Below are 20,890 nucleotides of genomic sequence, written 5' to 3'. Positions count from 1 at the left end.
TGCGCGCCGCCTCTCGGCTGGGCCGTCTGTCACTGGGATGGGGGGCGGGCGGGAAGAGCGGCCCCGAGAGCCCCGGGCGCCGCCAGGGGAGGGGGGGGGTCTCTGGACCGTGCGGCTGGCGGACCGGACCCTGGGCCCGCGGACCCGACGCTGGGGGCTGGGGGAGCTCTCGGGCCCCGCCAGGGCGCCCCTCCCCCTCCTCCGCCGGCCGCAATGAGAGGCAGATGGCGGGGACTGAGCCGGGGGCGGCGGCGGCCGCTCTCACGGAATCCGCGCTGCCCGCGCCCCCCTCCCCGGGGCCGGGCTCGGGCCCGGCACGCAGCATCCCCTCCGCTGCACCCCCGTCCCCAGATGGGGGGAGCGAGGGAGGAGCCACCTCCCCTTGTCCCCACAGCCCCGGCGCCCCCCCCCTTGGCCACCGTTGCGATGGCAACTGGGGCTCCTGCCAGCACCGTTTGGGGGTTTGGGAACCGCTGCTAATTGGGTTCATGTGTGAGTCGCCCCCAGCCCAGCCCAGCGCCTCCCTAAACACGCCTCTAGGCCCAGCTCCAGCCCCTCTCCAGTCGCCTCCCTCACCTTAAGACCCGCCCCGTCTGGTACCCCAGGACCCAGGGCCAGGGGCTCAGGAGTGTCAGGTTCTCCGAGTGGGAAAAGGCCTGGGACGTCTGGATCTGTGTACTCCACCTTCTGAGGTCCAACTTTGCTTTTGTCTTTGGGGCTCTGAAGGGCACCTCAGGGACCCCCCCTACCTTATGCTGAGGAGGGGGTGGCATACAGGACTCGGAGGGCTGGCCACTCAAGGGACCCAGACATCTTATCTGCTTCTCTTTGTCCCCATCTCCTGTGGCATCCCTCTCTCTGTCCCCCTCCCTTCCCATTTTGACAGAACTGGACTCAGAGGACACCCCGCCATGCTGCCGTCTGGCCCTGGGGGAGCCCCCTCCCTATGGCGCTGCCCCTATTGGCATTCCCCGGCCTCCACCCCCTCGGCCTGGCATGCATTCGCCACCACCCCGCCCGGCCCCCTCACCTGGCACTTGGGAGAGCCAGCCCGCCCGGTCAGTGAGGCTGGGGGGCCCGGGAGGGGGTTCCGGGGGGGCTGGGGGAGGCCGTGTTCTTGAATGCCCCAGCATCCGCATCACCTCCATCTCTCCCCCGCCTGACCCGCCGGCTGTGCTGGAGGACAACCCCGATACCTGGGGGGACGGCTCCCCCAGGGATTACCCGCCGCCAGAAGGCTTTGGGGGCTACCGAGAGACAGGCGGCCAGGGCGGGGGCCCCTTCTTCAGCCCCAGCCCCGGCAGCAGCAGCCTGTCCTCGTGGAGCTTCTTCTCGGATGCTTCAGACGAGGCAGCCCTGTATGCAGCCTGTGACGAGGTGGAGTCCGAGCTGAACGAGGCAGCCTCGCGCTTTGGCCTGGGATCCCCCTTGCCCTCGCCCCGGGCCTCCCCTAGGCCGTGGACCCCCGACGATCCCTGGAACCTGTATGGTCCGAGCCCCGGAGGAGGCCGGGGGCCGGAGGATAGCTGGCTACTCCTCAGCGCTCCTGGGCCCACCCCAGCCTCCCCACGGCCCGCCTCTCCATGTGGCAAGCGGCGCTATTCCAGCTCGGGAACCCCGTCTTCGGCCTCCCCAGCTCTGTCCCGCCGTGGCAGCCTAGGGGAGGAGGGGCCCGAGCCACCGCCACCACCCCCATTGCCTCTGGCCCGGGACCCTGGCTCCCCCGGCCCTTTCGACTACGTGGGAGCCCCACCGGCAGAGAGCATCCCGCAGAAGACCCGGCGGACTTCCAGCGAGCAGGCCGTGGCCCTGCCTCGGTCTGAGGAGCCTGCCCCGTGCAATGGGAAGCTGCAGGCAGGAGCTGAGGAGACTGCGGCGCCCCCCGGGGGGCCTCGGAAGGAGGTGGCCGGCATGGACTACCTGGCAGTGCCTTCCCCGCTGGCTTGGTCCAAGGCCCGGATTGGGGGACACAGCCCCATCTTCAGGTGAGGAGTGTGCCTAGCCGCACCTGTGTCTCCAGCCATCCCACTGAGGGAGCAGGAAGGTCAAGGGATGGGTTTGAAGAAAGGTCCTGGTTCTCTGCCCTTGGCATTTCAAAAGAGAATCTGCGACCAGCTTGATGGCTGCCATCTACCCAGTTTTGGGGAGAATTATCAAACCAAACCAAACCCAAACCCCACCCCCTCCAGACATAATTTGCAAAAGGACAGTCACTCCCTGTGGACGAATAAGGAAAAACCTCCCTACCCCCCAGGAGAACCACTTAGGTGAAGAAGGAGTGCCTCTAGGGTGTCTCCCACCCCCAGCTCTGTGCTGGCGCTGGCTGGGCATGAGCCTGGCTGGATTTCAGCCCTGCACTGGGTAGCAGGAAGTCTCTCTTCCCTCACTTAATTTCTAGGGCCCTGACTCATTGATTAAAAGTGTAGCTGCTAATTTGAATAAAATAGCTTGCAAGTCCAAGAATTCATATTAAAACAAGCAGGGCTTATAGTTCTTCCACCCCTTTCACTCTCAAGGAACCCTGCCCATTTCAATAATCCTAAATCTGGGGATGACAGATTGAGCTGGCTCCATGTGGGGAAAGAACCTTAATGCCTGTTCCCCTGGGTTCCTGTAGGGCAGGGTTGTATGGGGCTGTGGTGGGCACCGTAGGATGACTTAGCAGCATCCCTGGCCTCTATCCACTAGATGCTAGTGGCATCCTCTCCCCTAGTTGGGACTCCCCAAATTGTCTCCAGACATTGCCAGCCACCACGTGGAGGATGTCTTCGAGCTCAATACAGGAAAATTGCCCATCTGTAACCCCCAGCTTTCTGGACCTGACCTGTCCGGCCCCAACTAGAGGAAAAGGTGCTGGAAACAGTCCTGGCTTCTGTCAGGCACTGGCTTGCTTGGCCTGCTGTATCCTACTCCCCTGGGGCCTCAGTTTCCTTATTTGAAAAACAAAGGGGTGAACCTCTGAGGACTTTTCTGGTCTGAAGTGGTATTCCTTTACTTGACTCTTCCCATCCAGGTCTGGGGATTAGGATTAGGTCTAGGTTCACCTCTGTATCCAGGTGAATGAACCCTTGCCACCCCAAACCCTGTGCTCAGAGCTGGAAAGAAGGGAGTCTCAGGCCTGGGGCCATTTTCCACACCCTCATCTCAAGGGGCTCTGAGAGGGGTGTCTCCTATTTCCCCTTGCTTCTGGGCTTTTGGACTGTTTTATTTCTGCTGTGATTTCCTTTCTCCCATACCCACACCCCCTCCTCCCTCACATCCCAGGGAGCTGGGCCCAGTGCTTCTCCGACTGGCGTCTGAGGCTGCAGATGATCAGTGCTCTTCTCTCCTCTCCAGGACCTCTGCCCTACCCCCGCTGGACTGGCCTCTGCCCAGCCAGTATGAGCAGCTGGAGCTGAGGATCGAGGTGCAGCCTAGAGCCCACCACCGGGCCCACTATGAGACTGAGGGCAGCCGAGGGGCTGTCAAAGCCGCCCCTGGTGGTCACCCTGTAGTCAAGGTAAGGGGCAAAGGGCAGGCCTGATAGCCTTTCTCTTCTCCAGTCCCAGATCCCTGCAGATGGGCTCCAGCTGTGCCGACCCATGGCACTGCCCTTTCCCACACTCCCTCTCAGCATTGACCCTGCAGGCAGCCTGGGGGAGGGGCTGGAGTTAGGGGAGGAAGGGTGCACTTCAAGGACCCGGATATACTTTCTATTTCTCTGTCCCTCCACCCCGCCCCCCCTCCATTCTTCCCATGGGACACCAGCCTCATGTCTACTCTGGAAAATGGTGGTGTGCCAGATGTGGGGGAGGGGTTAGGCTGAGGCCAAAGTTCACTGGGAGTTAGGTTGTCTGTTGAGTTGGGCCAGTCTCTCTTGGAAGATTTTCCCCTTTGCCCAGCCCAGTTTGGGCCTTATTCCAAGAATAGCACTGTGAACTCCAGGCCACGTTTTCTCCACAGCTGGTGCCCAATTCCCCCTGGGAATCCCTTCCAGGATATCCTTTATCTTTCACCATCCTCATCCCCTGGTGGACTGAAAACCCAGGGATGGATGAAGGATGAGACAGTGGGGATTTCAACTGGGTGGCCTCTCTCTCCCTCCGCCAGCTCCTAGGCTACAGTGAGAAGCCCCTGACTCTACAGATGTTCATTGGCACTGCAGATGAAAGGAACCTGCGGCCTCATGCCTTCTATCAGGTGCACCGTATCACGGGCAAGATGGTGGCCACGGCTAGCTATGAGGCTGTCGTCAGTGGTACCAAAGTGTTGGAGATGACCCTGCTTCCTGAGAACAACATGGCAGCCAAGTAGGTCCCCATTTCACTTCCCCTCAGGCTTCAGGCTTTAGGACCAACTTTTCCATGAGGTCTAAGCTAGGCCCATTCTTCCTCTTCCCAGAAGAGCTAGACATCACCCCTAGGAGCAGGTTTCAGGCTTCTCACGATCTAGAAGAGGACTTTGGGGGTTAGGGAGCACCTTGGAGAGACCACCTTTGATTAGAAAATCACCCCCCACCCTCAAGGCTCCCAGACGAAGTCATTCAAGGCTTTGGATGAAGGGTGGGGGCTTCCCTCTTATGGGAGCATCACTATTCTGGCTTCAGCTGGGAGGGCTTGCCTTCCATTCTCTGCCTTCAGCATTGACTGTGCTGGAATCCTGAAGCTCCGGAATTCAGACATCGAGCTGCGGAAGGGGGAGACAGACATTGGGCGCAAGAACACACGAGTGCGGCTCGTGTTCCGGGTGCACGTGCCCCAGGGCAGTGGGAAGGTCGCCTCGGTGCAGACAGCATCAGTGCCCATTGAGTGCTGTGAGCAAAGAGGCGCTGCGCCGGCTCTGTGTCTCCTGCCGCTCCCTCTCTGTGTGTCTGTGTGACTTCCCATCTCCTCTGCGTCGTGTCCTGTGTCCTGTCTGTCCTAGGTAGCCCTGAAAGGGACTCAGCACTTATTTCTCTTATGGAGGGGGTGGGGGCAATGTTCTAATTTATCCCTGCTGCAGACTCTGTCTCTGGGCTGGACTAGAGTGGCCCTGGCCTCCATCTGTCCCTGGGTGGCTCTGTGTCCCTGTCTGGGTAACTCTGGCCTTTGGTGACCTTGTTCATCTCTCTCTCTCTGCCCAGGCTCCTTACCTAGTCTGTGTGACCCCAGGGATACTGTTGATTTACTTGTGTGTCTGCTGCTGAGGAGGACTCCTCCAGGGTCCTGTGGCAGTTATTCCAAGGAGGGCGGGGGCAGAGGGTCCTGTCCTCTTGTATTCAGCCCAGCCAGCTTCTTTCCTGCCCTGCTCTGCAGCCCAGCGCTCAGCCCAGGAGCTGCCCCAGGTAGAGGCGTACAGCCCCAGTGCCTGTTCCGTGAGAGGAGGAGAGGAACTAGTACTCACTGGCTCCAACTTCCTGCCAGACTCCAAGGTGGTGTTCATCGAGAGGGGCCCTGGTGAGCACCCACGGGGGCGGGGGGCAGGCAGGAAGAGTTTGGACCGCGCAGCTGAAAGATCTCTGGCGCTGTCCCTAAGCTAGCAAGTGGAGCCTCTGTTTCCTCATCTGTAAAAGGGAACAGAGAGACTGCCCTTCCCATTGTCCTGTCTGCTTCACGTGGGGAGGTGGTTGTGACAGCAATCTCAAAGGCTCTAGAGACGGGGGGAGGTCCCTGGCTGGCTCAGTCAGTGGAGCATGCGACTCCTGGTCTCGGGGTCGTGAGTTCCTGAAACCCTCCTGAGTTATGGGCCTGGTAGCGGTTATGGGCCTGTGATTACAAAGCCTGTGAGGGGCCTCAGGGCAGCTGCAGGGCTGGAGAAGGGGAGACTGAGGGGTCTGGGTAAAACCACCACCTCCCCTAACCCTGCCCATCAAGAGCCCCAGCCCCTACACTCAAATTTAGCACCCTGAGACCATGTCAAAGCAGGTTCAGAGGTTCTAGATCTTGAGATTGGGGTCTCGCGGTCTTCCTTCAAGCTAGGACCCTTTCCTACCCTTGAACTTCGTCCCAGCACTGTCATGGGAGGGAATGTTTGGAGCTGGTTGGGGGAGGGGGTTCAAGAGTTGCCTCCATTATGAATTCTCTCTGGTTCCTGGGCTGGCCCTGCCATTTCTCTTGGTTTCAGTTTGCTGCCTCTTCCATCCAATTGAATAAACACTCAGTGGGCTCCTCTGTGAGCCAGGCCCCGTAGGGGACTTCTGAGTCTGGCCTTGGCTCTAGCAGGAGGGGAAATGGCAGGGGGCACGGGGCAGGGGCCCTGGAGCTGGGCTGGAGCTCTCTGTTCCTCCTGCACAGATGGGAAGCTGCAATGGGAGGAGGAGGCCACAGTGAACCGGTTGCAGAGCAACGAGGTACCAGGGTCACTAGGGCACCCACCCCTGGGGGGTGGCAGGAGAAGGCAGGAAATTCACAGCTCTCTCTCTTGCCCATGGGAATGGAGTCCAGAAGCTACCTTTTCTTTTCTGGAGGAGGCGGCCTGGCTACCGTAGAAGCAGGTTCATCTCGAGGGAATGAACTTTGCTGTTAAGCAAATGAAAAAAGCCAGGAGGTGGCGCTTGGGTCCTTGGGAGGGCTGGGCTGAGCCTGGGCCCCTGAAGGCTCCCTGCCTCATCCTGTGCCCTTCCCCAGGTGACGCTGACCCTGACTGTTCCTGAGTACAGCAACAAGCGGGTGTCCCGGCCAGTCCAGGTCTACTTTTATGTCTCCAATGGGCGGAGGAAGCGCAGTCCTACCCAGAGTTTCAAGTTCCTGCCTGGTACGCTCTAGGACAGCCCACAGTGGCGGGGTGGGGATATGGAGAGCTGAGGCAGGGGCAGAGGGATGCAGGGCCCTCATGGTGAGGGGCCAAGCTATGGCTGAAGCCTGGGGATGGAGAGGAGGTTGGAAGCTGTGCAGTAGGGAGACAGCAAGCCCTCTCACCAGTGTGTCCTCCTGCTTTCCCTCCTACCTAGTGATCTTCAAGGAGGAGCCTTTACCCGACTTGTCTCTCCGCGGCTTCCCTTCAGCACCTGGCCCTCCCTTTGGCACTGACATGGACTTCTCACCACCCAGGCCCCCTTACCCCTCCTATCCCCATGAAGACCCTGCTTATGAAACTCCTTACCTGTCAGAAGGCTTCAGCTATGGCACACCCCCTCTGTACCCCCAGACGGGGCCCCCGCCGTCCTACAGACCTGGCCTGAGGATGTTTCCTGAGACTGGGGGTGCCAGCGGTTGTGCCCGCCCATCTCCAATCTCCTTCCTTCCCCGGCCCTTCCCTAGTGACCCCTACGGAGGACGGGGCTCCCCATTTCCCTTGGGGCTGCCATTCCCTCCTCCAGCCCCCTTTCGGCCTCCATTGCCTTCATCCCCACCGCTGGAAGGCCCCTTCCCTCCCCAGAGTGGTGTTCACCCCCCACCTGCTGAGGGATACGATGAGGTAGGGCCAAGCTATGGCCCTGGGGAGGGGGCTCCGGAGCAGGAGAAATCCAGGGGTGGCTACGGCAGCGGCTTCCGAGACAGTGTCCCTATCCAGGGTATCACGCTGGAGGAAGGTGGGTGTGTGACTGGGGGCTGTGAGTGTGAGTGTGTGCAAGAGTTTGCTCTGCATGTTTGCTGAGGGCTGGAGTTGGGCTTCCCAGAGATGGGGCGTCCTCGGTCCCTCAGGGCCAGTCGGAGGGTCTCAGGAGGCAAGCGCTTGGTGCATGTGGCCGCCTGAATCCAGTTAAGCTTAGCTCCGAAGCGTGCATGGAGTACCTGCCCCCGCCCTTCTGCCTCTGCTCGCTGCCCCAGATCACAAAATCTCAGGGCTGGAAGAACTTTCAAGATCATTCAGCCTAGCTCCCTCAATTTGCGGATTCAGACACCGTATTTCAGAGAGGGGCAGGGGCTTGCAGAGGTCCCAGTTGAGCATATTTCCCCTTGCCTCAGCTTTCCCCTCCACGTGGTGACTGTGGTCAGGATTGGTGGTGAGGAGCCTTGGTATTTTGTGTCTCCTTCCTCCCACTGGCTCCCCCCGCCCGCAGTGCTGCTGACAGCCACTGCCCTAACGTTGCAGGCCGAGCCGGCAGGAAAGGGCTGGGATGGGGGCCTGGGAGCCCACATGGATGGAATTGAGCGAGATTGGATTGGGACCAGGCATCAAGACATATTGGGGAAACTGAGGCCCAGTGGAAGAGAAGCCAGTAGAGGAGGAGCCTAGAGGCATCCTAGACTGAGGCCTGCCTGGAATGGATTGGGGGTCTCTGGAGGAGGGGACCAGTCCCTAGCCCAATCTTTCAACTGCCCCTCCTTTACAGTGAGTGAGATCATTGGCCGAGACCTGAGTGGCTTCCCTGCACCTCCTGGAGAAGAGCCTCCTGCCTGAAGCATCGCCTGGCAACCCCAGCTCCCCCCAGCCTTGCCCACTTTCCCTTCCTCCTGGGGTGCTGGTTCCAGAAGCTTGGGGCCGATCTAGCTCCTCTTTCTCCAGCTTTTGCCTCCTCTCCCCTGCCCCTAGCTGAGGTGTGGCCCTTGGGCCTGGTGCTGCCTTGGAGGGCTAGGATGGGAGTGGGGTCCGAGGCCGGGAGTGAGGACAGACGGGAGTGAAGGCTGTGTCTAGTTGTGTACAGGCCATGGTGCTGGGAGGCTGGGGACAGCTTGATGGATAATAAACTGCTCACTGACTAGTGCTTCAGGCTCCAGAAGTCTTTGGAGAGAGAGATGGGGCAGCTTACTCGAGCCCTGGTCCAAGGAGGCCTAGGGGTTGTATCCCAAAGAGTTTCTCAGTGGACAGGTGCTGGGAAAGGTTTGGAGGGGCTCCAGATCCTCCCCAGCTGGGGTGAGGTTGGGGGCCAGGGCTGGAGAAGGCCTGTCCTCCATGGGAATTCAGATTGTTTAGGAGCTTTGGGATGGGGCCCAGGGATTTGTGCGTTTTCAAGTTCCTTTCTCTTGCCGCTGCTCAGATCATTTTGATTCATAGTCAAGGTCCCGAAACACCAGTCTAGTCCCTTTCCCCCATTTATAAAGGAGGAATCCCAGGCTCAGAGAGGGAAAAGGAGCTTGTCCAAGGTTACACAGCTAATCAACTAGCCACACTTCTGGGCTCCTGCCCCCAGCCCCCTTCAGATATCCTGACCCCTGGGGCTCAGGCCCTAGCGAGGCTTATCTCCCTGGAATACGGTTGGGGGTGAGGGAGGGCTGGCATGGATCCATCTACACTGGATTCTCCCACCTCCGGGGACTGTGAAGACATTCTGGAAAGATCTGTGCTTCAGAGGTAGGCTAGGAAACCAAACAGCTCCCCAGCAGCTCTACCACCACTTGCCCTGGCTCAGGGCATTGTATGACCTCCTGGCCTATCTTGCAGGGACACCCACATGTCACCACTGACAGGCCAGGGTTGGAAACCTGGTTTACCCCAGTTGACAGGCTACGGGACCAACCAGTGGGCTGGGGAGACTCAGACCTTGTCTGCCCTGGTCACTTGGAGTCTGGTACACGGTAGGCAGTGAGTACCACCAGGCTGAGTTGGTGAGGCTTGGCTGCAGGGGGCCATACTCAAAAGATAGTCAGGGAATTAGTACTTGAGAAACTAGCCTCACCTAAGGTTGCTGGGGCCTCTCTCTGCCCAGTGGGTCCAGACAGGCCTGGCAAGTACCTATTTTTTCAGGGGCAGGTGTGACGGAAGCTGGATTGGAGGGTTGGAAACCCAGGGTGATACCTTCTCCCTGCCCCCTTCCATCTGGGTTGCTGCTCTGAAATGAATTTCCTTTGTCTTCCTGAATACAAATTTTTATGAACCAAACTGACATCAAATGATCAGCTCACTGGGCTTTGGCTTCTTTTTTAAAGATAACCCTCAGGGCGCCTGGCTGGCTCAGTCAGTCTCTTAAAAAAAAAAAATCGAACAGTTCAACTCAGTAAATATTTCTTTAAAAATAAAAAGATTTTATTTATTTAGAGTGTGAGCAGGGGGAGGGGCAGAGGGAGAGGGAGAGAGAGAATCTCAAGCAGACTCCCACTAAATGCAGAGCCTGACATGGGGCTCCATCTCACAACCCTGAGATCATAACCTGAGCCAAAATCAAGAGTTGGGTGCTGAGCCACCCAGGCGCCCAGTAAATAATTTTTGTACAGATAGTATGTCAGGTCTTGGGGGGGGCAGTGAATAATTTTAATATGGGGTATAAAAGGAGCAGAGATCAGGAACCTGTCATCCAGCTGTGGGGTTAGAGGGAACTAACTTAAAGATGACAGAATTAGGGGCCGGGCAGGTTAGGCAGAGCTACCAGAACGGGCCAAATCCTGGAGGAGAGAGGCAAACAAAGAAGGCTAACAGGTCGAGGGCTTGGCATTCTTGGAGGAGCCCGAGAGGTTCTGTTTGGTGGGAGTGGGGTGCAGGCTAAGTTCTGGAAATGGGGGACTGTGAAGGATTGGAGAAGTAAGCAGGGGCTGGATTCTGAGGGGCCTTGTAGCCATGCCAGGGAATTTAGAGTTATCCAAGGATAGTGGGAGCTTCCCTTCTAGATGGCAGGCCTTAAGCTGGGAGTGATCCAATAGATCTGCCATGAAAGTCTTCCTGGGGTCGAGCTGACATCTGCCTCCCTGTGACTTGCTCTGCCAGGGCCTGTTCTGCCCTCTGGGCCCACACTTTATAGGCTTAACCCCTCTTCCTATTGGAATCCTGCCTTGGGTCAGCCTCCCAGGGTCATTGCCTCTTCCCAGGATCCCTACAGACATCTAGGTCCCTGAGGCTGGAGTTGAGAGAGAGAAGGAGAGAGGAGAAGGCCAGATCTTCAGCTGGTGCCAGAAAAGACTTTCTTGGCCCGGGTTTCTCAGTGTGGTCTGCAGATTTCTTGCATTTGAATCACTGGGGACAGTTTTTTGGTTTTGTTTCTTGTTGTTGTTTTTTAAAGATTTTATTTTATTTATTATTTTTTTTAAGATTTTATTTTTATTTATTTGAGAGAGAGAGAGCATGAGTGAGAGAGCACAACAAGGGGAGCAGCAGAGAGAGAGGAAGAAGCAGACTCCCCACTGAGCAGGGAGTCCAACACAGGGCTCGATCCTAGGACCCTGAGATTATGACCCAAGCCCAAGGCAGCCACTTAACTGATGCCACCCAGGAGCCCCTGAAGATATCATTTTTAAGTAATCTCTACACCCAACGTGGGGCTCAAACCCGCATCCCTGAGATCAAGAGTTGCAAGCTCTGACTGAGCCAGCCAGGTGCCCCTGTTTTAGTTTTTAATGTAGATTCCTAGGCAACCCTTGACCTACTCAATTATAGACTATGGGGGCAGGACCCAGGTATCTGTATTTTAAAAAACATTTTATTTATATATTTATTTGAGAGAGAGAGAGGAGCAGAGGGACAGGGACAAGCAGACTCCACGCTGAGCGCAGAGCCTGACTCTGGGTTGATTCCATGACCTGAGCTGAAATCAAGAGTCGGATGCTTAAGGGACTGCATCACCCAGGTACCCTGGTATCTGCATTTGAAAGAGTGCCCTAGGTAATTATCCAACACAAGAATGCTTGAGAACTAGTCATTTGTGTGCTACTTCCCACTCCAGACTCTAAAATAGCTCCCTGCCCCCTTCTCACAGATCTTGCCTGGGCTGTCCTGGGTGAGGCTCACCTGGAACAGTGTTCTTTTTTTTTTTTTAAGAAAAAAATTTTTTTTTAAAGATTTTATTTATTTATTTGAGAGAGAGAGAATGAGAGACAGCACGAGAGGGAAGAGGGCAGAGGGAGAAGCAGACCCCCTGCCGAGCAGGGAGCCCGATGTGGGACTCAATCCCGGGACTCCAGGATCATGACCTGAGCCGAAGGCAGTCGCTTAACCAACTGAGCCACCCAGGCGCCCTGGAACAGTGTTCTTAGGAGAGGGGAAGGGCACTCACATTCTTGACATTGCAACCCATCTCTCCCCTCACCTGGCTCTGTCTTGCTGCTTAGATAATCTCAGTTGCTTGAAGAAGGTTGCAGAAAAAAATGGCACTTCCTGGAAATTCCAGATGTGGGAAGGGCAGAGGGATTTGGCTGCTTTTTGGGAGCTGGTTTTAGTGGCCTCCGTGTCTCATTCCTCACTTAGCCAACTCCCCACAAAGTCCCCCAGGGCCCCTACTGTGTGCCAAGCCCTGAGCTAGGCACGAGGGCCATGGGCATCACATTGGGGCCTTGCTGTGGAGGAACAGATAAAGCAGTCACCAGAGACCTTCCTCCCTGGTGGCAGGGGTGAGGTGATTTTATGTGAGCTGTCCAAGAGGCAGAAACGGTCTGTTGCTATAGAAACACTGGGAGCTGAGCTTGAGAGGGAGGGTCAAAGAACATTTTACAAAGCAGGTGATTTTGAGCTCCATCTTCAAGGAGGAGGGGGAGTTTTCTGGATAAACAAGATAGGCATGAGAGGGGTCATGCCTGAGGGTGAAAACATGAGGTCAAGACCACACTGGTGGGAAAGAATCAGACTTGGGATGCTTTAATCAGTCATGCGAAGGACTGATTTGGTCAGAGGGTCTACAGGTGTGGATATGTGTGTGTGCACATGCATGCATGATTTAAGGTTTAGAAACTGTATGGAGTGGGGCGCCTGGGTGGCTCAGTTGTTAAGCATCTGCCTTCGGCTCAGGTCATGATCCCGGGGTCCTGGGATCAAGTCCCACTTTGGGCTCCCTGCTCCACGGGAAGCCTGCTTCTCCCTCTCCCACTCCCCTTGCTTGTGTTCCTGCTCTCGCTGTCTCTCTCTGTCAAATTAATAAATAAAATCTAAACAAACAAACAAACAAAAAATAGAAACCGTATGGAGAAATAGTGGTAGGGAGATCAGAAAGGATTTTACAGTAGTTTAGGCAAGAGACGTTTGGTCTTTACTTACTGATTAGCTTAGCTAAATAGGTTCAGCTAAGGTGGGGGGTCAGGGAACAGAAAAGTTCCTGGGCTCGAGCGCTAACTCAACCATCAACTCTCTGTGTGATCTCTAGCACGTCCCAGACCTAACTGGGCTCTAGCTGCCTCATCTATAAATGTACTATGCAGCAGCCTCTGGGATGGCTACTGGGGATAGAACTATAAGTGAGACAAACATGGTTCCTTCTCTCACGGAACTCAAAGTTTATAATAGGCAGTTACAGAACAATGTGTAATGGTGGGGAAGTACTGGGGGCTTCGGGATCTTTCAGAAAGCTCACTGTACCTATCCTTTCCCATTGTTTGTGTATCTCTTATAGTAACGGTAGATGACTATGTTTTGAGAGAATCTATTGAATCCGTCCCTTTTGGGGGTGGGGGAGGGGGTGTGGACAAGACATTCCCTGAAAGGAATGGATATTCACAATGTCAGTTGTCCTGGATGAAGAGCATCCAGGGTCAGGAAATGTGGATTTATCACTCAGACCTTGCGTAACGTTAGAAGGAGCATCGCTCTATGTTTTTCTCTCTTAGGCCTGAACCCTGAGGGATCTAGTTAGACCTGAGTGCATCCAAGTGGCCTCTACCACAGTGGGGCAGGATCCTGGCCGGGCAGTAAGTCAGGGAGCCAAGGTTGGGCAAGGTGGCTCTTCCGTGAGTAGGTAGCATGACATTTTATGTTCCTCTGAGTAATTCTTTTTAGCTCTTTTTTTTTGAAGATTATTTTTCTTCCTTTCTTTTTCTTTCTCTCTCTCTTTTTTTTTTTTAGAGAGAGAGTGAGGGCTGGTGTAGAGGATGCATGGGTGTGAGTGGGGGTGGGTGTGGGTGTGGGTGTGGGGTGGGGGGCAGATGGGGCAGGAGGGGGAGGGGCAGAGGGAGAGGGAGAGTGAGAATCCCAGCAGGCTCCATGCCCAGCGTGGGTTGCAGGGCTCTATCTCGCGACTCTGAGATCATGACCTGAGCCAGATGCCTAACCGACTGAGCCACCCAGACACCCCTCTTTCTTTTCTTTCTTTCTTTCTTTTAAATATTTATTTTATTTATTTAAGTAATCTCTACAGCCAACATGGGGCTCGAACTCACAACCCCGAGATCAAAAGTCACATCCTCTTCCTACTGAGCCAGCCAGGTGTCCGTCCTTTTAGCTTTCTTTAATGTTTTAGTTTCCTAGGGCTGCTGTAACACAGCACCACGAACTAGGGGGCTTAAAACAATAGAAATTTATTCTCTCATAATTCAAGAGGCCAGAAGTCTGAAATCAAGTTGTTGGCAGAGTTCGTTCTTCTGGAGTCTCTGAGGGCGAATCTGTTCTAGTCCTTTCTCCTAGCTTCTCATGGTTGTTGGCAGTCTTTGGTATTCCTTGGCTTGTAGAAACATCATTCCAATCTCTGCCTCTGTCATTACATGTAATTCTTCCCTGTGTCTACTCTGTGTTTAAATTTCTCTTATAAAGACACCAGTTACTGGGGCGCCTGGGTGGCTCAGTCGTTAAGCGTCTGCCTTCGGCTCGGGTCATGATCCCAGGGTCCTGGGATCGAGCCCCGCATCGGGCTCCCTGCTCGGCGGGGAGCCTGCTTCTCCCTCTCCCGCTCCCCCTGCTTGTGTTCCCTCTCTCGCTGTGTCTCTGTCAAATAAATAAATAAAATCTTTTAAAAAAAAAAAAAAAAAGACACCAGTTACCTAATCCAGTATGACTGTATCTTAACTTGAATACATCTGCAAAGACCCTATTTCCAAATAAGGTAACATTCAAAAGTACCAGAGGTTAGGACTGGAACATATCTCTTTTGACAACCAATTCAATCTAGCACACTGAATTTCATGTAAAGTTTTGTCAGTCTTTCTGATCTCAGTTGTGTTATGGCAAGTTAAGCAAGGGTGTCCATGTTTGGACCCATGCAGCATAAGGAAGAGCATTGTCTTTTGATGCCAGCTTGGCGGATGTAGCCATGAGGCATGGGATTCCCAAATGAAAGGTGATTTTGAAGTAGCTACTTGAACGAGTGAAGAGTAGGAATTTTAAGGCCAACTCCCTCATTCCTCAGGAGATTCTCCTTTTCCTGCTGTTCTTGGACAATCTCCCTTTTACTTGGGATGCTGGGAGATTGTAGATTTACTTACAATTACATTTCTAAACTGGAAAGGTAACATGATGAACAAGAAGTAAACAGTTAAATGAGAATGGGCATTCTCAATGAGCATTTAGCATATTAAAAGCTCTGAAGATTCCTCCAGTAAATAAATCCCTTTAGCTGTATAATCCAATGTTACCTAAATGTACTTGGTCATGAAGCTCTTTTATTTAGGACAATACACTATTAGTTATCTGTTCCTATATTACATATTATCCCAAAACTTAGTGGCTTAAAACAACAATAAAAAATTATCTTTCACAGTTTCCAAGGTCAGAGATTTGGGAGTGGTTTGGCTGAGCAATTTTGGCTTGGAGTCTTTCCTGAGGCTGCAGTCATCTGAAGGCTTTGTTGGAATGGGAGGATGCATTTCTGAGGTGGTTCAGTTAGGCTGGAAAGTTGATGCTGGCTATTGGTGGAAGGTCTCAGTTCTTCATTTCATGGGCCTCTCTACAGGGCTGCTTGAGTGTTCTCATGACATGGCAGCTGGCTTTCCCCAGCATTAGCAATCCAAGAAGCCAAAGCGGAAACTTTATAAGCTAGCTTTGGTCCTCTCCATTATACTCTGTTAGTTACACAGACTAGCCCTGATTTACTGTGGGAACAGCAGGAAGTGAGGGTCATATGGACCTTCTGGGAGGCTGGTACCACAAATATGAATCTTCATGTATTCATTCATTCAGCAAATATTTCCTGGTGCCTGTTATATGCCAGGCACTGTTCTAGACACCAAGGACACAACTTCAAACACAACAGACCCATCTCTATCCTTGTGGGGCTCACATTCCAGTGACACCTCACTCACTCAACAGCTGCTTGAGACAATTTGGGAAATACTGCTTCACAGGGACACAGAAGAGTAAGTGAGAAGTGTGACTACAGAATGTTTAATGCCAAGACAGGGGAAACTCATAATAGCATGGAAACTGGGGCTCCTGACCTAGGCTTGACATTCTGGAAGAGGCAAACGGATAGGGAAAGAAAACAGATCAGTGGTAGCCAGGGGAAATGATTAGAGAACAAGGAATGGTTGACTCTAAAGTGACAGCACACAGGAATTTTTAATGTGATGGAACTGTTCTGTATAGTATGGTGGTGAATACATGACTATACCATTATCAAAATCCATAGAACTCTACAAATTCCAAAGTTAATTGTATACAAACAAACAAACAAAATCATTCAGTCCCAGGATGTAACATAAGAATTTAACTATATTACAAATATATATGAAAAAGGTAGTGGGGGTTGGGGTGGGGGAAAAGCTAAAATAAGTAAATTTGGAAAGCAATGTTTTGACTGGATACTGTAAGGCTACAGACAAAAGGAACCATACATTAAAAAAAAAAAAAGAAGGAATCATATATAAACATTATAGTCGGTAAATTTGTCACAGATTGACAATTCTGAAATGATTTAACATGTATATTAGTTTTGAACAAATAAGTAGATAAATTGTAGCTAATGGGACATAAGGTTTTTACTGTCAGAGAAAGAGGGGTTGGTTGGGAGAAAGCCTAGAATAAACCTTGTGGGGCTGGATTTGAGTTGGAGATACCAGCATGAACTCATGCTTGTTTTATATACATATTCACAAAGAATTATAGAATATATGTGATAGATCTATGTAGGTAGATATCACTCTATATAGATTCATAAGCTACAGATATCTGTATTATATATAATATTTATTATATTATATATCTGTATAATATTTTATATAAAATATATATTATATATTATATTATATATCTCTGTGATATATATAATATATATTTTGTATACAGACATACAAATAATATAAATAGTATGTATATGCGAGCTAATATACATACATATATTTGCTAGTTTTGTCAGCTAAGAAGTCCTAAAAGAAGGGGCACCACGTTAACAATGAGCACACCTAACATCCAGATGTTGGTTTCTAAACACCATTCTTCAATAAAAAGAGCCAGTGTTCCTTGGAAAAATGACTAATTCTAATGCAAGACAAACCTGGAACAACTTGAATTTCTAGAAAGTTAGGGCTAAAAAAATAGGCAGGGGAGTGGGGGCGGATATCAAAAGGATGCAGGAGCCAACTCAAAAGATGTCCTAATAGCCAAGACTGAAACAATTTGAGCAATGTAATAAATAACAGTGATATTAGATTATAACACAAAGAATAAAATAAATCTCTGTAAATCCATACTGACACAAATAAATGGTTGAATAAATAACTCACGGAGGGAGAAGGGACAAGTTTCCTTTAAAGAAGAATTCCAATTAATAACTGTAGAAGGAATAAGTGAAATAGAAAATCACCATTAGACCATCACATTAATAATTGCTACAGGCAAGATCCATTGATGAATGCTAAAATCAGTAGGTAAAACTTTAAGGTAGAACAGGATATTTGCAGACCTCAAAATATCTGTTCCTAAATATACTAATTCCTGTGAGGGTTTTAAAATACAATCCCAAATTCTTTGATACCCCTTGCTCTACGAGGTAGAGCTTACTTAATTCCTCTTACTTTGAACGTGGTATGGACTTAGCAACTTGTTCTAACACATAGAGTACGGAAAGGGAAAAAGAGCAACTTTATAGTAGAGAAACCAAGCAAACACCACCTTAAACCAAGCAGTCAATGTTAACATCAACAGCAATAATTCATGTTGATATCAGATGTCCCTGATACAATGCATTGAGAAGCACACATCACTTCTGTGATATTCTTTCCCAAACCCCATAACCTCAGTGTAACCTAAACTGGGCAACATTCTACAAAAGATCTAACCACAAATCTTGAAAGGGGTTGAGATTTCAATTTTCTTTTTGAGGAAACACACACACATATTTATATATTGATGCCAGGAAGGGAGGGAAAAGCTGAAGCTCTAGGAGAGGGAGGGGCCGTGTAATCTAAAGCTTTGTGATTCTGTAACCTTTGGAGATGCAGCCCATGGATGTGGAACACTCAGACCCTGCCTCCATCCCGATGTGTCACAGGCCTTTCACTTGCCACGGGACAATAATTCTCAGTTTTTCCCTTTCCTCCACCTAGGCAGTTGCTGTTTGTGTCCTTGTCCAGGCTGGAGAATCTGAAGAAGAGAGACCTCCTTTCTTCCCAGTGGGACCCAGCTCAGCTTCAAGTCCTGCCCTGCTGTGCCGTGGGTAGGTGGCTTCTCCCTCCAGACTGCCCCGGGGCTGAACGGTGTCCGGATTGTCACCCAAGAGTGCTGGGAGGGTGCCTGACACCAGGGGGCAGCAGTAACCAAGTGGAAGGTAGGGTGGGCAGGCGGGAGGAGAAAGGTCGGAAAAACAGTGCCCCGTGCCTATGTGAACTTCACATCCGATCCTCTTGTGCGTTTTCACAGATTGGCTCCCACTTCTCAGAATCGTCCAGTCGTTTGGCGCTCGGTAGTCATAGATTTGCCTCGTTAACTGTATTTTTAGGGAGATTTCCCTGTTTCCCCTGCCAGATTGTAAGGTCCTAAAGAGCAGAGCCAGTGTTTATATTTATAAACTCCTTGTGCCTCCTTGTGTAGTGAATAATAAAAGCTGCCATTTTGTGATGCATATTAGGGGAGTGCTTTCTGTGTTTTAACTCCAAGTTTGCTGCAATCCCAAACTAAGGCTCGGAGATGTTCACTGAGAATAGCCGCGACAGAAATAGGTAACAGGGGTGCTCACTCTGCTCCCAGCACCTCATCAAGCCCTTTACATAGCTCATCTCATTTAATCCTCTCCCAACAATCCTATTATCCTTGTTTCGTGGCTGAGGAAACAGAGGCACAGAGGGCTTAAGTAATGTCTAGAGATTGGAAGGCTAGCTCCCAACTCCAGGTCCAGTGATCTTTCCCACCATCCTGCCCCAGATTCCTTATCACATGGTTGAAATCAGATTAAAAGTAAACATCCAAAGGGACGCCTGGGTGGCTCAGTCGGTTGAGTGTCTGACTTGGGCTCAGGTCGTGATCTCGGGGTCCTGGGACCATGACCTGAGCCGAAGGCAGAGGCAGACGCTTAATGCTTAACGACTGAGCCACCCAGGCACCCCCATTTTTTTTTTTAAAGGCTTTATTTATTTGACAGAGAGAGTGCGTGGGAGAGCACAAGCAGGGGAGCGGCAGAGGGAAAGGGAGAAGCAGACTCCACTGAGCAGGGAGACCGAAGCAGGGCTCGATCCCAGGACCCTGAGATCATGACCTCAGGACCTGAGCTGAAGGCAGACGCCTAACTGACTGAGCCACACAGGCGCCCCTGAACTTCAGACTTTTAAGTTTTTTTTTTATTTGACAGAGAGAGAGACACACACAGTGAGAGAGGGAACACAAGCAGGGGGAGTGGGAGAGGGAGAAGCAGGCTTCCAGCTGAGCAGGGAGCCCGATGTGGGACTTGATCCCAGGACCCTGAAATCATGACCTGTGCCGAAGGCAGATGCCCAACTGACTGAGCCACCCAGGCAACCCCCGACCAAAAAATTTTTTTAAATAAAAAAAAACTTATTACCTGCCTGTTGTGAGTCTGTATGAGTTATATCTTTGTGTGGCCATCCCAGGTCAGGCAAAAGGCATATTTCTGAAAGCCATTTCAGCACAGGGATGGCAAGCAATAACTTAACTCTGTGTGGAAGTTACCACAAGGCACATTAATCTATCCCACTAAACTTATAATTAATGTATCTCCAACCCACCTTCCTTTTGCTGGATCCCAAAACTGCTCTTGGCTCTTCCAACGTCACCTGACCCAAGGGGAAGTGTGACAGAGGGAAGCCTGAAGGGAAAGACACAGTAGTCTTACACACTGGGGTTAAAGTATCTTTTGCACATTTCACAAAAACATAAGATTGCGTGCACACACGACAGGGGCCTCTGCTCCAGGGGGCCCCCTTCAGCCTCAGCTTCCTTAGCACACAGTACACGCGCCTCTGGTGGGTGCTGGCTGGTGCGCTGGGGCAATCAATCAGCAACTGGGTGGTTCCTCACAGGCCTCCTGCTCTTGCACTAGGCTTTACAAAGTTCACTTTTTTTTTTTTTAAAGATTTTATTTATTTATTTGACAGAGAGAGAGAGAGATCACAAGTAGGAAGACAGGCAGGCAGAGGGAGAAGCAGGCTCCCTGCTGAGCACGGAGCCCGATGTGGGGCTCGATCCCAGGACCCTGGGATCATGACCTGAGCTGAAGGCAGATGTTTAATCATCTGAGCCACCCAGGCATCCCCAAAGTTCACTTTTATAGGTCTTGGACCTAGTTCCATATCAGGACAGTTCTACCCCCTACTTTTTTTGAATGATAGCATCCCACTGCATGAATGGACAACCATATTTTGCCACGGCAAACAATGCTGCGAAGAATTTTTTTTTTTAAAGATTTTATTTATTTATTCATGAGAGACAGAGAGAGAGAGAGAGAAGCAGAGGGAGAAGCAGGCTCCCAAGGAGCAGGGAGCCCGATGCGGGACTCGATTCTAGGACCCTGGGATCATGACCTGAGCCGAAGGCAGACGCTTAACCGTCTGAGCCACCCAGGCGCCCGCGAAGAATTTTTTTAAGCGCGTGTGAGAATATATTTGTAAAATACATTCTTAGAGTGTGATCGCTGGGCTCCAGAGTATATCCAATTAAAATTTAATTGACACTGCTAATTGCTGTCCTTGGAGGTTGTGAGGACATGCTAGCAGGGTCAGAGCACGGTCAACAGTGTGTTAGCAAGCATTGCTCATTTTTGCCACTCTGTAGATGAAAAATCTTGCTATAGTTTTGATTTGCATTTCTCTTATTGCGAATGAAAGGGAACATTTTTTTTCCATATGTTTAAGAACGATTTATATCTCCTCCTTTGGGGAGTTTTTATATCCTTTGTCCATTTTTCTATTGAGTTAGTCTGTTTCTTTTTTTTTTTAAGATTTTATTTATTTATTTGACAGAGAGATAGAGAGAGCACACA

At 51.6% G+C, this 20,890-nt stretch overlaps 1 protein-coding gene across 2 annotated transcripts in view; it reads left to right on the top strand.

Annotated features, from left to right (window-relative positions):
- The window catches only part of NFATC4 (nuclear factor of activated T cells 4), a 9,102-nt gene extending 515 nt beyond the window's left edge, over positions 1 to 8,587 (top strand). Inside the window, exons 2-10 of one of the 2 annotated variants that reach the window (XM_021695378.2) lie at positions 887 to 1,985; positions 3,337 to 3,499; positions 4,090 to 4,289; positions 4,620 to 4,792; positions 5,274 to 5,414; positions 6,252 to 6,307; positions 6,585 to 6,711; positions 6,908 to 7,489; positions 8,234 to 8,587. In XM_021695378.2, coding sequence (XP_021551053.1) covers positions 887 to 1,985; positions 3,337 to 3,499; positions 4,090 to 4,289; positions 4,620 to 4,792; positions 5,274 to 5,414; positions 6,252 to 6,307; positions 6,585 to 6,711; positions 6,908 to 7,489; positions 8,234 to 8,301 — 2,609 coding nt within the window. In that variant the 3' untranslated portion in view covers positions 8,302 to 8,587. The remainder of the gene's footprint in view (positions 1 to 886; positions 1,986 to 3,336; positions 3,500 to 4,089; positions 4,290 to 4,619; positions 4,793 to 5,273; positions 5,415 to 6,251; positions 6,308 to 6,584; positions 6,712 to 6,907; positions 7,490 to 8,233) is intronic. The other variant, XM_044917825.1, reaches the window with a different exon arrangement.
- Positions 8,588 to 20,890: the final 12,303 nt, after the last annotated feature.

This window comes from Neomonachus schauinslandi, chromosome 9 (genome assembly GCF_002201575.2).
Source record: "Neomonachus schauinslandi chromosome 9, ASM220157v2, whole genome shotgun sequence".
In the NCBI taxonomy this organism is placed as follows: domain Eukaryota; kingdom Metazoa; phylum Chordata; class Mammalia; order Carnivora; family Phocidae; genus Neomonachus; species Neomonachus schauinslandi.
This window is presented reverse-complemented; position numbering and strand designations above follow the sequence as displayed.